Source organism: Microplitis mediator, chromosome 7 (genome assembly GCF_029852145.1).
Source record: "Microplitis mediator isolate UGA2020A chromosome 7, iyMicMedi2.1, whole genome shotgun sequence".
In the NCBI taxonomy this organism is placed as follows: Eukaryota; Metazoa; Arthropoda; class Insecta; order Hymenoptera; family Braconidae; genus Microplitis; species Microplitis mediator.
In genome coordinates this window covers 8,493,195-8,508,821 of record NC_079975.1, presented here as the reverse complement: position 1 = coordinate 8,508,821, position 15,627 = coordinate 8,493,195, and the positions used below count along the sequence as shown (strand labels likewise).

Below are 15,627 nucleotides of genomic sequence, written 5' to 3'. Positions count from 1 at the left end.
ATAAAGGCGTAAGTATAATAAATCTTTTAATTTGAACATCATACAGAAAAAAATAGTCCACCATGTTAGTGAATAAAAAATAAAAATTAACGAAAGTCTAACGCATGGATACACCTGGCCAATTATGCACACTCTTTGGGTGTGTCCGCACTAGCGCGTGTACAAGCTTTAGTGCACTGAGAAACTTTTTTACGTGGGTAGCGCCATGTATTATAGCCAACCTTTCTAACTCTGACGACTCAAGTCAGTACAATGCGCTATGATACTACGCACTAATTCTGTGGTCAACGCACGTGTAGGCATTAAAAAAATCCATCATAAAATGTCTCTTGTTAACAATTCTCAAAGATCTATGTATTGTTAAATGAAAAATGTACTCATACTACTATTACATATCACTTCTTGTAAATAACTCTATGAAAGAAAAAAATCTAAGAGTTATGTTCTAGTGTAGCACTTAATTATTATTTTATTTAATTATATGAAACATTAAAGGTACGCACAGAAGTTATGTTTCCGCAACAGATGTTTGGTATTTATATAAATAGGGGGGAGGGTGGGGGACCCGGTACTTAAGGAAATACTAAGTTTTCGAGGACTCAATTACGCTGTCTTTTTTTTTTCATATTTAAAGTAAATAGAAAAAACTTTCAGTTACCGTTAAAAAACAAATTTCATTGGCAAAATGGGGTACCCCCTAAAAAAAGTGAAAAAAAATTTCTACACCGAGAGAAGTTTTTGATAAAATTTATCCTGCAATTTAGAGTAAACCTGGGCCAAAAACAAAAAAATATGGAAAGGATACACGGAAAAAAAATAGGCGCTGCAACAGGAGTTTTCGTGGAATCAATGAAATAAGGAACAAGTTTCATGCACCAATTTTTTTTTTTTCAGTATAGTAAAATTTCAAAATTTGAAAAAGAATTAAGTTCGGAAAAAAATTTCACATTTAAAATAAAAATTTTTTTTCAAAATTTGAATTTTTTTCATAATTTGAACTTTTTTTCAAATTTTGAAATTTAACTATACTGAAAAAAAAATTGGTACATGAAACTTGTTCCTTATTTTATCGATTTTACAGGAAAAATCCTGTTGCAGCACCTATTTTTTTTCCGTGTATGAACTAATTCCTTTTGTTTTATTTTTTAATATTTTTTTATTTGAAAGCTACTCAAAATTGGGTTATTCTACCCGATAATTGAACACTATCTAGAAGCGGAAGAGTAATTATTCATCTAGGCCCAGTTTTACTCACAACTGACGAGTAAAATTTATCAGATACTTTTTGCCATGTTGTTATTAAATCAATTTGATTAACTTAAATTTTTTTGTAAGTACACGCAGAAAAATTTCTAGTAAAAATTACCCAAAAAGTTTGATACTGTGAACACATGTGGTAAATACATATCTAAATTTTTCCTATGCACATTGTAAAATACACTACTCGATAGCATGTAAATGGAGGGAAATTTCTACTAACAATAATATGGTAAAAATTTAGTTACTTGCTATATGTTCTTACAGTACCGAACTTTATAGGTCATTTTTACTCAAAAATTCTCTGCGGGTAATTTACATTAAGAAAAATTATATTTTAGATAATCTTTGGATGCAAAGGAAAAAAAAACATTTTGTTAATAGTTTTTATCATAAAATAAACGTCATTGACATTTTTTGACTGAAAAGTGATGTTAGAATGTTTAAAGAACATTTAGAAAAAGCGCCCACCCAATCGAGTCCGCTATATAAAAGATTAGAAAATAAGAGTTGATTATTATAAATTGTTTTATCAATTTTTATAATAGGATTATCGTTAAACGAAAATGTTCTCACGATTGTCGTAGATAGCAGAGTCGTAACGTTGAATTTCTTTCTTTCTTTAAGGGTTATCGATAATGTGAACCGGTACTCTAACGATCGTCCATAAACCGTACAATAGATAAACCTACATAACTAATTTATTTAAAAAATAAATAAAAATATGATCCTTGTTAAATGTTGTATGGTAATAAGAATATTTAAAAAAAAAAAATTTTGTATGCAAATATCCTGATATATTTGACATTTTAATTTTCATCTCTGAAAATAAAACGTCGTGATACCCAAGAACTTAAAAATAAAAGAAATGCAACGAAGCTGTTGATCAGACACTTTAAAATATCGAGATTAAAAGATCGAATGTGTCTGGCGGGTAAAAGTGTCACGTTGGCGAACAGCGTGACCAACACCTCCTGGATGACATCAACTCAACGCTGTCGGCGAATTAAGTCGATCTCGCTGGCGCTGATATTCTTTTCTGTAAAACCCGAGTGTAATTTATCGTCGACTGGATAAAGTTAAGCCTCTGGCTTTCTCTCTTTATCTTTTATTGAAGTATACGTAAAAAAATTTTATTTTTGGTTTATTTTTATCGAGTTTCTTTTTACTACATCAACGTCATATTGCATCGTCGTTGACATTATTGATTTTCATCGGACTTACTTCTGTATTAAATTTATACTCATATATATACTACTGATATTCATTATACAAATTTATATTTGACCAGAATATCGGTTAAAAATCTTTGGCCGAAAATACATCGAAGTGTTAAATTTGGCCGAAATCATCCTTACGAAAAAAACTAATGGACACTATTGACAATAATTCATTAATTTTTAATAAGTCGTGTTACTAATTTCGAAGGGCTTATATATTTTATACGTCCTTTTGGCTTTAGGAAACTCTTTAAAGCCAAAAGAGCGTATCATTTTTTTGCATTGCCAATCGTTTTCTAAACTTATTTTATTGCTATAAATTGAAAAAAAATTTTAAAAGCCATAAGGGCATATACCCAGGTCAAATATCTAGCCTCATCGAACCTCGCTGAGCCTTAACTGAACCTAGTCTCGACTATGTTATTTAAATTCAATTAGTATTATTTGAGGCTCTTTGATCACCATTTGAGGCTCATTGAGGCTCTGTGAGCATTATTTGAGGCTCAAAATGATTTTTTTACTCAGTGAGGCTGGTTTGAGGTTTACTTAGGTTCGATGAGGCTAGAGGCTAGAGGCTAGAGGCTAGATATTTTGACCCGGGATAGCTTCAATTATTCGTCTTTTTAGAATAAGTCAATACTATGATAAGCAATTAAAAATAAATTATACGCCCTTTTGGTTTTAAACTTAGTAACTAAAGCCAAAAGGACCTATAAAAACATAAGTCCGTTTGGAATTAGTGACGCAAAGTATTTATAAGTGACCATTAGTACTCCGACTAGTGAATTCGCAACATTATTTGAAGTGATTAGTGTTGAATAGAGTTTCATTAACGATCATTATTAGTTTGATGAGTGAGTCTACAACACTACCGAAAGTGATTAGTGTTAATCACGCTTTTAATATTGTCGATAAATAGTCTGAGAAGTGAGTCTACATCACTCTTGAAATTGATTTTAGTATCAATCATATTCCAAATAAAAAAAAACTCTAACCTAAAATTTCATATTTAATCTCTACATAAATACAGTCAATACTTATAAATTGCTTAATCATCATCATCACTATTAATATCACGTGCATTGTTATGATTATTGAGATTTTTATGATAAATACACTACCGCTCAAAAGTATTTGGCCTCCTAGAAAAAAGGTATTTTGTAAAAATTTGAATAAATGAAACGACTTCATAGTAATTTTAATTATTTATTAGCGAATTATTAAACGTTATAACAATACGCGTTGTGCGAGGAGATACAAACAATGAAACTTAACAGGGGTTCGCACTTATGTCTCTGTTACACTCAAGTCCACGAACGGTACTATCTTTGTTGCACTTATGCAGTAAATGGAAACTTTGACCGAGTTTTTCTCTTAAACAAACGAATATTATCAAATAATTAAAGCGCACTTTACTAGATTAGACAGTAGTGCATCGATGTACAGTCTGTATTTTGTATTTAGAGATTTTGTTTGCGAAAAAAACTCAGCCAAAAATATTTGATAACCCCTGTTAAGAAAATTGTTTTAATAAATGTATTGTTTGTAATATAATGAACAATGCAGGTGCCCAAATACCTTTGAGCGGTAGTGTATGTAGAGCTTAGAAAAAATTCTATTGAGTCTGCGATGTTGGCAGAGTGGTACAAGCTTCAATTGATACGCAGAAAAATCCAGGTTCGAGCCCCGGCAATGATGAATAATTTTTCATCGATAAAAAAAATTAATAAACATCGATTAATCATACAAATAGTAATCTAATTACACATGATTGGATCCAAATTTTTTTTTTTATCGGGTTACACTATCGATAGTAAGGAATAAGTGCTGATGCTTACGACCCTAAAAATATCGATAACCTAACTAAGAACACCAAACGCACTATTTACGCATTAGAGCGCAAAAATACTAAACCATAAGTTTTCAGTACAAATCATTAGTATTTTTCCGTAAGAGCGCGCTGAAACCATAGAATTTTATAGAAAGAGGTTCAAAGTTGACCGATAAATTGAGGCATTGACATCACTAATTTAGCGCACGTGTCATGTAATCTATTATCATTTAATGACAGAAGATAAGAACATATTTTTTTTAATCAAGCTAAAACAATGTATTGTTTAATACACTTACCTCGAATAGCTGCATTTAGTCGATCCAAGTTAGCCAATGTTAGCGATATAGGCCCGAAATTCATAACGATTTTTCCGGTATAAGGCAAATTTTCCGAATCACTAATACGGCGACCCATAAAGATTCCCGTAAAACTTTTCCTCAGGTAAGATTCACAAGTGTCATTAAGTATCAAGTTCATCGTACTATTAAGATTGCCTTTGATGGCACGTTTTACCCGCACGTGAAGCTCATTCGCTTTCAACTCCTTGATCTTTCCGGTAAAGATATAATCCGCTTGATGAATCTTCTCCAAGAATATACTCTCATTTTTTAATGCCGCATTTAGATTTGCACGACACTTGAGGAATTCTTTTGTTGAACTTGACAAAGCAACAACGAATCCCAAAAAAATTATTAAAGTTATTTTATTCCTTCGCGCCATTTTTCTTTATATTTTATTGAACAATTTTCCGTAAAAATAATAACAATATCTTAATATGTTTTTTTTTTTTCAAATATGTATTAATGTTCTGAAAGACACTGTCCGTTACTGAGGAATTTCCTTATTTTTTTTTTGTTTTTTGAAAACCACTTAGAAAAGGTAATCAAAGACAGCAACAAGCCATTACCTTACAAGTCATATAATACATTACAAGAAGCCGATACATTGCTGTGGTTCCTCTCAATTGCTTAGAGGTTCAGGATGTCAATCAAGATATTGCATTCAGTTCAACTTCTCTTTTAAATAAGAACGCGCAGTCCGCAACACTGTTGAGCAACAGGTTGGCGCCATTCCTCTACCCACACTAGCGTAAGTCTTGTCAATATGCAATCCACTCGTCGCCACGCAGTATTCGAGATCACTACGGCTACCCGTCGATTTGATCGATTCAAACACTCACTATCCGTTGAATTTTTTTTAAAGAAATATTAATGACGGACCTGAAAACCATCAGAAAACACTCAAGATAATTTTTTGTTTCATTAAACATAATTAATAATGAGAACAAATAGAACGTTTTCATTTCAGCTCATCATTTAAAATTTGTTGTACTTCAAGTATTTGATAAAACCAAAGCTCTCAGAGAATTCAATTTAATATTTTATAGAACTAAAATGTAAACTAACAGAATTAGTTCATTATATTTTAATTTATGTAGTTTTTGATGCCGTATAAATAAATATATTAAAAATTTATCATATGCTAATGAACTTGTCTGACAAATTTTTATTTTCATATAATTTAATATATATTGTAGAAATATAAATATGGTCTTAAAAAGTATAATTAACTTTCACCGATTGCACAGACTAGGTTTTTTTTCATTAAGTAATTGAGTAATTATTTAAATATGATGAATTTATCCAATAATTATTCACACAAACGCACATAAATAGAGAAACTTAATACCACAATCACTCATATTATTTTTTTTTTTTTTTTTAAGTCACAAAATTTAAAATTTTTATTTTTCAGATAACAATCATCGGAGAATATACAGTGGCTCTTCACCCGCTGAAGAACAACACCGTAGGGCAAAAAAAAATATCTGCTAACAGAAACCACAAGTCGAAAATTTCGTAGAACGATTGCAATCTTTCTAAAGAAATGCGCGAAATTATTATAAATTTGAATCCTTTTAATAAACAAACTTTCACTATTTTCACTTCGTAACAACAAAAATATTCAATTTCGGATTCCGGTCATCACTTATTAATCTATATATTAATAAAATTTTGAATTAATTACACTTCCATAGGCACCAAGCAAGAAATAAAAATTACTAACAGAAACTACAGATAATCAATTCAATATTTTGATTGGTGGTTCCTTGCGAAACAGGACAAGCAGGAATCCTTTTTAATCCCTTGTTTGAAATTTAATGCTTAGTTATATTCAAACCGTGGAGTTGCATGCTTTGAATTTATTATTTTGAAAGTAAATTTATGAATAATAATATAATTAGCATGTCAACATAGCCAATGGTTATCATAAGATAAATAAATAAGATCGGCAGTATGATTATCATTCGCGTTTATCCATAATCCATAAGAATCTTCCACTATATTTTAAAGGTATAAGCGCACTCTGTCACTCTTGTCGTTGTCTCACGTTCTCGAACCAGTGGTTGGTGGTGGTTGGTCGCGTGGAGGCACGCGCTTGACTGCGGAGCAAAGTCAAAGTGTGGATGCTGCAACTACAACGTGTAGGCGTTTGACTTGTATGGGATCAGATGAGAGTGAACAAGCGACCAAGAAAGAAAAAGATGGAACAAGCAAGTTGGACCATAATAAAAAAAAAGTGAGATGACGAATAATATGGAAAGAAGTTAATAGTTGGTGTGACGAAGATAAAAAAAACATCCCCCACTATTTGACGCGTTAAGTATCCGTACATGAGTCAGCTAGCGATACACGATGTGTGGGTGATGCTGGCACACTTACGGGGAATGAGAAACATCTTTGTATTAGTTATAAGCGCACTCGCTTAAGCGCAGTAGCACGCACAAGACCACGCGACACTTGCATTGTGACAAACTCGCACTTACGCATGCGCAATCGCGATAATGCACCTTACGCCACAACTTTGCAATGATAAAACGATCTAATCGATATTTACTTAACGAGCTGCAATCCACCAAACACGTTATTCAAATTATCAAGATCCTCAATAATGATTATCTGACTTTCGAAGATAAAAATTATATTTAGATAAATTTTAAGAATACCCGTGTAAAAAAAATTTCGTTCTGAAAACGTTCATCCCTGATTAAGAAAAATTATTTGAAATGATTCAAAACAATTTGAATCGACTAATATATGGATATAACCTAGCATGGATTCAATAATTTTCCTGAATCAGAGATGACAGTGAACTTCCAAAATTGAGACAGTTCTGAACTTTAAGTTGTACATTTTTGGAATTTTGAAAAAAGAAAGTGAACAATTTTCGAATGGTGTTGGCTATATCTGCGTGTTTTTTTTTATTTTTTGTGCAATAATAATTTGATTTGACAATTTTTTGGACTTGAAGAACATAAAAAAAGGGAAATTAATTAGGAATCATTATCATTTACGACTCTTACCAAAATTATTCAGTTATAATGCAAAAAAAAATGATTTGAAAATATTTATGAACATTTTTTGACTTTTATTAGAACTTTTTGGAAAGTTCAGTTTTTTTTCATACTCGTTCGAAAATCGTCCAACAAATGAGGAATTGGAACTAATTTTGTACTTTTTATGAATTTATTATGAACTCACAAAATTGTCAATTCAAATAATTTTCGCTTGAAAAATTAAAAAAAAAAAAATACCCGCAAAAAAAGTCCACACTAGTTGAAAATTTTTCACAGTTCTAATTATTGTAAGTTCCAAAAATGTTCAACTCAAAGTTCAGAATTGTCTCAATTTTGAAAGTTCACTGTCATGAACATTTTTGGAACTTGTTTTTTACAAGGGTATAAATAAAAATACGCAGAATATAAATTTGATGGTCTTTTATTGATTCTTTTATCAGAGATATTGATATGGAGATAACATTAAATAGTCTGTTGTGTAGATCACAAAGGTTGTTTTTGCATCCACATCCCAGTTACTTAAAAGAATCAACTAGCCCACGCTACAAGAGATCGAATGATACAAATCAGTTCGCCGAAGGTACAAGTTCCCTAATTGAGAGCCATGCAAATAAGGCCCGCTAATACTTTTCAGAGTTTTTTGCGTCTCTTGATGATGTAGCTAAAAGCATTAAAGTCTCAGAAGCTACTTAGCGGTGAATTATTCCTCGAAGTTAGTATTAATGATTATCAATGTGAATAGTATTTAAATAAAATAAAATAAAATAAAAATTCAACAGCACATTTCTCTTATCTCAACAAATTATAATCTCTGGATTGTTCTGAAGTGCGGGTGCGGATTTCTAAAAACCCGACTTGACGACGTCTCGATGAAAATGAGTTATAGCAAGTGTCGCCCCAGGTTCCGTACAGTACCAGAGAACTCTTCTGTATAAGAGACTAAGAGAAAGAGAAAGCACAAGAAAACAAAAAGATAAGAGAGCTGAGACTTAAACGCTCGCGTGCACGTCGCTTATGATGCCGACATCGTTAAACCTTTATATATTTGTCAAGAATGTTTGAGTAATGTCCAACCAGCAAGATCGAGAAGCTTGAATTGCTTTGCTCTTGTTATCTCCCTAGTGTTCTCATTATTTTTTTCCTCTCTGCTTTAGTCCAATACCTACTCAGACTTTTATTCATCCTCTTTACTTCTATATATTTAAACGTATGCAAGCAGTTTCTCCTTCGCTTAAAAAGGCAATCGACCAGCAGGTATGGTGGCAATCATCGGCAGCTTACCTCCCCCGCGGCTAAGAAGAACAACTTGGTAAACTCTCGCTAATTCATTCGATAACCTTCAAGTGCACAGAAGCTTCAACAATTTAGCATTCATTATTATGAGAAAAAATATATTTTAAAATAACAATATTCATGATTTGATTATTATTTATACTTCGTAATGAGACACAAATACCAATAACTAAAAAAAAGTCTCTCATTTTCAATGAAAAGTTAATATTTTTGAAAATATTTGACTAGTTGTTATGAAATTTGGAATAAAGTTAAAATTAACTTTTCCAAATTTACTGAGAACCTCAAGATTTATAAAAAAATTACAATAATAATTATTAGTCGAAATGTTACACACAAAGTTAGTTTACAGAAATTATGAAACAGTAGCGCACGCTGAACACTTTCGCGCTTGAGGCATGCATACATGATTTTAGCAACTATCTTAACTAATACAAAGTTATTTCAGTAAAATACACGGTGTAGCAGATAAAAATTATTAGATAATATATTCATTCAAATATTTATTTAGGACGCCTTATATTGAGACAAATCGCTTTTTGTCTTAGCGATTTTAACCAGCAGTTACCAGAATTCGTGGGTTGAACCCTGGCTTACCCAGAGAGGAAAGTACGATGGGCCCAGGCTTGGCGCAGGCTTGGCCCAAGTATGTAAAACCTTGGCCCAAGCTTGCAAGCCAGCCTTGGCCCAGCCTTGGTAGGACTTTGGAATGATAACATTGGGCCAGATCTGGTTGCCAGTCCTGGCCCTGACTTTTTCGCCAGACCTTGCCCATGCTTCGAGGAAACGAATAAATTTAATTAAAAAAAAATTTTATTATTATTAACCTCGTAGAATTTATGATCATTAACGTTTAAACTATCTGAAGGAGATAAATGATGTGAAATAAACTCGGTGAAAATTCTGCTGCGCTCCAGGCGCGAACTGCCGTCCTTCTGATTGCTGGGTCCAAAGGATAGCTACTGGACGAACCTACTAATGTTGAACTGATACATTTATATGATCTACTTATTAAACCATAGGTATAGCCAAACTCGGGTAATTCTGGCTTGGCCCAAGTCTGGGTTGCCATTGGACGTCCAAGGCAGAGGCACCCAGTCTTGGCCAAAGCCTGGGTTGCCATTGGATGGCCAAGGCTAGGTTACCCAGTCTCGGCCCAAGTCTAGCTTGCCATTGGATGGCCCGGGTATTCATTGTAACGGCCAGGACTGAGTACCCAATCTTGAGCCAAGCATGGGCCAATATAGATGTGCCAAAGCTAGGTTCTCCAGTGCTGGGCCAAGTAAGGCCCTGTCGTTCAACTCTGGCGGCTCCTGCATGGGTAGGCTGGCCTCTACAAATTTTATTTTACTGGGACCAGGGATCGGCGTTATCGATATTTTCGGTAATTTAATTACCACTAATTACTCTATGTTTGAAAATTTGATAATTTTCAAGTCAATATTACTCATTATTAAGATACTCAATAATTAGGCGCTAAGAAATTTGTAATTATCAAAAATTTGAAAATTTATATTCGATTACTATCCAATATTTTGATAACTTATGATACAGATGAAATAATTTCTGAATATCCTAGCAATTTATATTTTGCTCCTGCATATTATTGATTTTTCATTTAGTTAGGAAATTATTCATTTCAATTATCAATTATTTGTATAATTACATAATTAATTGATTTAATTACTGATTGTTCAAAAAATTAGTTAATTATTTTTTTCAATTATTGATTATTCGAATAATTAGTTAATTATTTTTTTCAATTATTAATTATTCGAATAATTAGAAAAATTATTTTTATAATTATCGAAGACCCTAGTATTTATTCGTAAAATTACATTGTAAAAATTCTTATTCAATGATTCTCAATCAATTTGATTATCCTGGAATGACATAGGGGAGAGAGGGGCAAAATGGGGTACCCCAAAAATTTCGTAAAAATGTATTTTTTTTTTAAAATCGTTTTAAAAATGTTTACAGACAAATTTCAATATCGTTCGACAGTCCTCGAAGCGAAAAAATATTTTTGTTTCAGATAATGCGACTGCATTCATAGCATGTTACGCATCTAGGGAGGAAAGTGGGATATTTCAACCCGCGCGGTATTGTCACCCGAGCTGAAGGCGAGACAATACCGCTCGGGTGATAATACTGCGCGGGTTGAGATGTCCTATTTTCCTCACTAGGTGCGTATACAATTTGTTATCATACTAGGACCGAAAGTTTGACAATAATTAAGATAAAATTGAAAAAAGCATGGCTATGACGAATAAACAGACTATTAAACTTCATTTGTTTTGTATTCACAATGAAATCTGCAGTAAAAAAATAAATAATTTGAAGAAAAAATTTAAATTAAAAAAAAAATGATAAATACTCAAACAAAATGCATACTTTTTTTTATTTAAAGAGTCTTGTAAATAACATGTGAAATTTAAATTAAAAAAAAAACGATTGATAAGTTTTTATTTTGACTGAAATTCTTTTTTTTTAAAGATAAATTACTATAAGTATGACAATTAAGGGAAAATACGACTGAGATGGCTGAAAAAAAGATGATTTCCGGAAGCTGATTTTTTTAACAGGGAAAATGATGGAATTTGGGGGTCGTTTTTTTTTATTTTATTGTAGGGGAGACCGAAGTGAATTGTGACAGAGATTTTTTGGAACCTATTAACTGATAGCGAGCTCGCAATAGCGCATATTTGTTAGTTCAAGTCTCGAGCTAGCAAACGCGTACTATTACAAATTCGCTAACAATTAATAGGTTCCAAAAAATCGGCGATGTCACAACTCACGTCGGTCTCCCCTATCCATGTGTGATAAAATATAAATATTGATACCTTATCTCCTATAAATTTTCTAATATATTAAAAGAATATTCATTACATTTTTTGCTTGAGATAATACTTCAGATGAGATCGAAGATCAGAGAAATCGGTCGAATAGTTTAGAAACAGTGGCCATTTTAAATTTTCAAAATCGAAAAATGAAGTAAGTTTGGTGGTTTAAGGACTGAATAACTTTTAAATGAGAGGTGATAGTAAAATTTTGGAAGATTCATGTTAGAGCTCATGAAATTTTCTTTAATTTGACTGATAAGTCATTGGAATTTTCAATATAATTACTGAAATTGTTAGCTTAGTCACTTCCTTTCAACCGATAAGTTTTCCTTTTACGAAAAATTAATACATACTTAGGATGAAGTTGAGCAAATTCATACAATATAGTTACCTAGAATAATTGAAAGAAAAAATGAAATCTACCGTCCATTTCAGCGGAGACTGATTGGTATTTTTTTTTTGTTTCAACCTGATTTAAAAAACCTTAAAAATCAAAACTTTTAAAATCCTGTTCGTACAACGATAACTACATCCATACAGATTAAAAGAAGCAATTAAAATTTGTAATTTCAGATGATCTGTTTTTAAGTAATCGATGCAATCATGGAGGAAAAAATTTTCCACGAGATAGTTTATAACTTTTTCATATATAAATATTTTTCAATAAAAATTGACGGTAATAACCTTCAATAATAATAGTACCCGGGAAAAAATAAATTAGATCTTCGTAGATCTAAATTTTGGCGCTAACTAAAGTACGCTACATATCTATATATTTATTATTAAGCACGATGTAAGTAGATCTACAAAGATCCAAAAATTTTTCTTGGTTATAGGAGTTCGTAATATACGTAGATCAACGTTCATCTAAGTAGATCTAAGGAGATCTACGTATACCTCCACGCGCCATTTTTTTCATCAACGTAGATCTACGCGTATCTATGGAGATCTAATTTATTTTTTCCCGGGTAGTAATGAACACTTAATAAAGTAAAAAAAAAAAACCCGATCCCCAAATTCCTTCATTTTCCCTTTCAAAAATATTCGAAAAGAGGTTGACCCTGCAGGCCACCCTGACAACTTCCCGCTCTGCGAGCTTAACACGTTGAAATCGAAGATTTTCGAGCTCTTCGAGCTCAATAATTTTTTTGTGAACTTTCGCAACAACAATATCTTACAAACAAATTGACCAATTCTAATTTTCGAAAAGTCATTAGACGTAATCTTTTGAGTACTAAAAATGTTGTAAAGAACCAAAATCGAAAAGTCTTAAAATTTCAAAGTTATGATAAAAAAACTTTTTTTTTAAATATTTAAAAACCCATAACTTTTGAACGCGTTGTTCGATTTCGACGTTCAAAACGGCAATCAACGCGGGTTTTTGAGCACTTAAAATGTTGTAAGAAAAACAAAGTCGATAAGTCTCAAAATTTCAAAGTTATCTTGAAAAAACGTTTTTTTTTGAAATTTTTGAAATGCCATAACTTTAAAACGCGTGGTTTGATTTCAATGTTCAAGACGGCAATCGATGCAGTTTTTTGAAGCCTAAAAATGTTCTGATGAGAGCAAAATCGATTAGACGTAAAGTCTCTAAGTTATTCTATGAAACGCTTGTTTTTTAATTTTTTCGATTTTTTGGTTTTCGATATCTCACGAACGAATCAACCGATTTTGATTTGCAAAACGGCATTCGACGTCGTTTTTTGAGCTTAAGAGCTGATTAGGTTTCCTTATTGAGAGGTTTGCATGTTTAGGTTTCCACTATATTTAAATGGTGTATTACCGTACGAAGGACGGTGTGGCTCAATAAGTTATAGATCAAATTGAACGGAATATAGTATAGGGCCGGATAGCTCAACTGGTAGAGCACTCGGCGCGATACCGAATTGGTCTGGGTTCGATTCCCAGTTCGGGCTATCTATATTTTTCTCAATTTATCTATAAATTGTCTTATTGAGAGGTTTGCATGTTTAGGTTTCCACTATATTTAAATGGTTTCCACTAAATTTAAACAACGAAGTTGAGGCCTGAATAGTTTATCTTCATTAAAAAATTTTAAATAGAACCCTTGAATTGGAGTAATTCCATTATTAATTAGTAATTAGTAATTTTAATATATATATTACTAATTAGTTTAATAATTGATAATTTAAATATATAAATTTCTAATTATTCAAATAATTGATAATTTAAACATATAAATTACTAATTATTCGAATAATTGATAATTGACACAGTTAAATTAATAATTATTCTAATAATTAGTAATTACAATAATTTAATTACTAATTATGGCAATAATTAGGATTTAGAAAAATACAATTACTAATTTTCTAACAATGAATAATTCATAGAATCCCAGTATTAAATATCCAAATAATTCTCAATATTGACGCTGAAATTACTGATTACTAAAGTATCAAAAAAAATAATGAACAATATTATTAATTTTTTAAATAACGAGTAATTAAAAATCTAAAATTTTTATTTTGCCGATCACTGACTGGGACAGAGCAATGGGCTAGGATTCTTGCAAAGCAAAGACCCGTATTTATTCAAACACACACGGGAAAAAATGCTGGAGTAGAATTTACCACACCAAACTAGTAAAAATTTTACTACACTTTGTGGTCGCCGCAATGACAACTGTAGTAACATAAGCCACAGTGTGCGTGATATTTTACTACTATAGGAGTTCTGCTTACTACTGTAATGTGGTAAAACTTTGTAGTTTCCACAACTACTCAATGTAGTATAAAATACTTATTTTGTGGTTTTGGGAACCACACAATTTTATATGAATTGGTATCTGTTACTATTTTTGGAGTATCCAATACCAGATTACTTGTACAATCTACTCCAATATGTGGTAAAATGATTGAAAGAAGAAAATAACAGCGCCACCTATAACTTTTTTACTCCATTCTGTAGGTATTCTCAACTTGTGTCATTGTATTTATTATTATAAATAATATTATAAAACATTATAAATAATAATATATATAATTAAAAATATTTATATACATAATTAAAAATCGAGGCGTGCAATTATAATTTATATAATTTAAAAAAAATATATATATAACAAATATAATACAAAAAAATTTGTTTTGTATTACCTGTCATTCTTCCTTTTGCTTACCTCACCTACAACTTCTATTAAATTTTATTTCTATGCTCTTATCAGTGAATCGTGATTTTAATGCAATTTTTCTAATCATTGCCTATTGAGTATTTGTTATTTATTAGAATTATAACTTTTAAATCGATGTTTTTTATATTTTCTATTAATAAAAATTAATACTTAATTATTCTAAGTTTATGCTTATACGAGAATTTATTAACTACAAATATATTTTTAAAATTATCATTATCGGGTATTGATAAAAAGTAGGCTTTTGAAATTTAAGTCCTTATTATTTTAAGTTATCCATTAATAAATTCATTTTTATATCATTTTAATTTGATATACTATAAGTCTGAAGAATCTAAGATTAATTTTTATATTTTTATAACGTTTTCAATATCATAAAAACTAATGATCGTTATCTAACAGATATTTAATTAATACATTACGAATAAAATATATTCTACTATGTTGTGGAGTAAAATGAACCACAGTGGTTATTTAATGCTAGTTCTTATTACTACTTACTGTAGTAAATGGTACTAAAGGTTGTGTACCACAGTGTACTAGTAACTGTTACTAAACGTGTAGTTATCCTATATATTACTAGTCAGTGTAGTAAATGGAACTCCATTTGTAGTAAATTTAACTACACATTTTTTTCCGTGCAGCAACGTATGTTAAAACTTACTAAC

General features: G+C 31.1%; 1 protein-coding gene across 5 annotated transcripts in view; it reads right to left on the bottom strand.

The window, feature by feature from the left end:
• Positions 1-15,627, bottom strand: part of LOC130672312 (agrin-like) — a 448,227-nt gene that overhangs the window by 430,996 nt on the left and 1,604 nt on the right. For 2 of the 5 annotated variants that reach the window (XM_057476815.1, XM_057476816.1), the window contains exon 3: positions 4,608-5,531. The exons of the other annotated variants lie outside the window; for them this stretch is intronic. In XM_057476815.1, coding sequence (XP_057332798.1) covers positions 4,608-5,031 — 424 coding nt within the window. In that variant the 5' untranslated portion in view covers positions 5,032-5,531. The remainder of the gene's footprint in view (positions 1-4,607; positions 5,532-15,627) is intronic. 5 annotated transcript variants of the gene reach the window in all.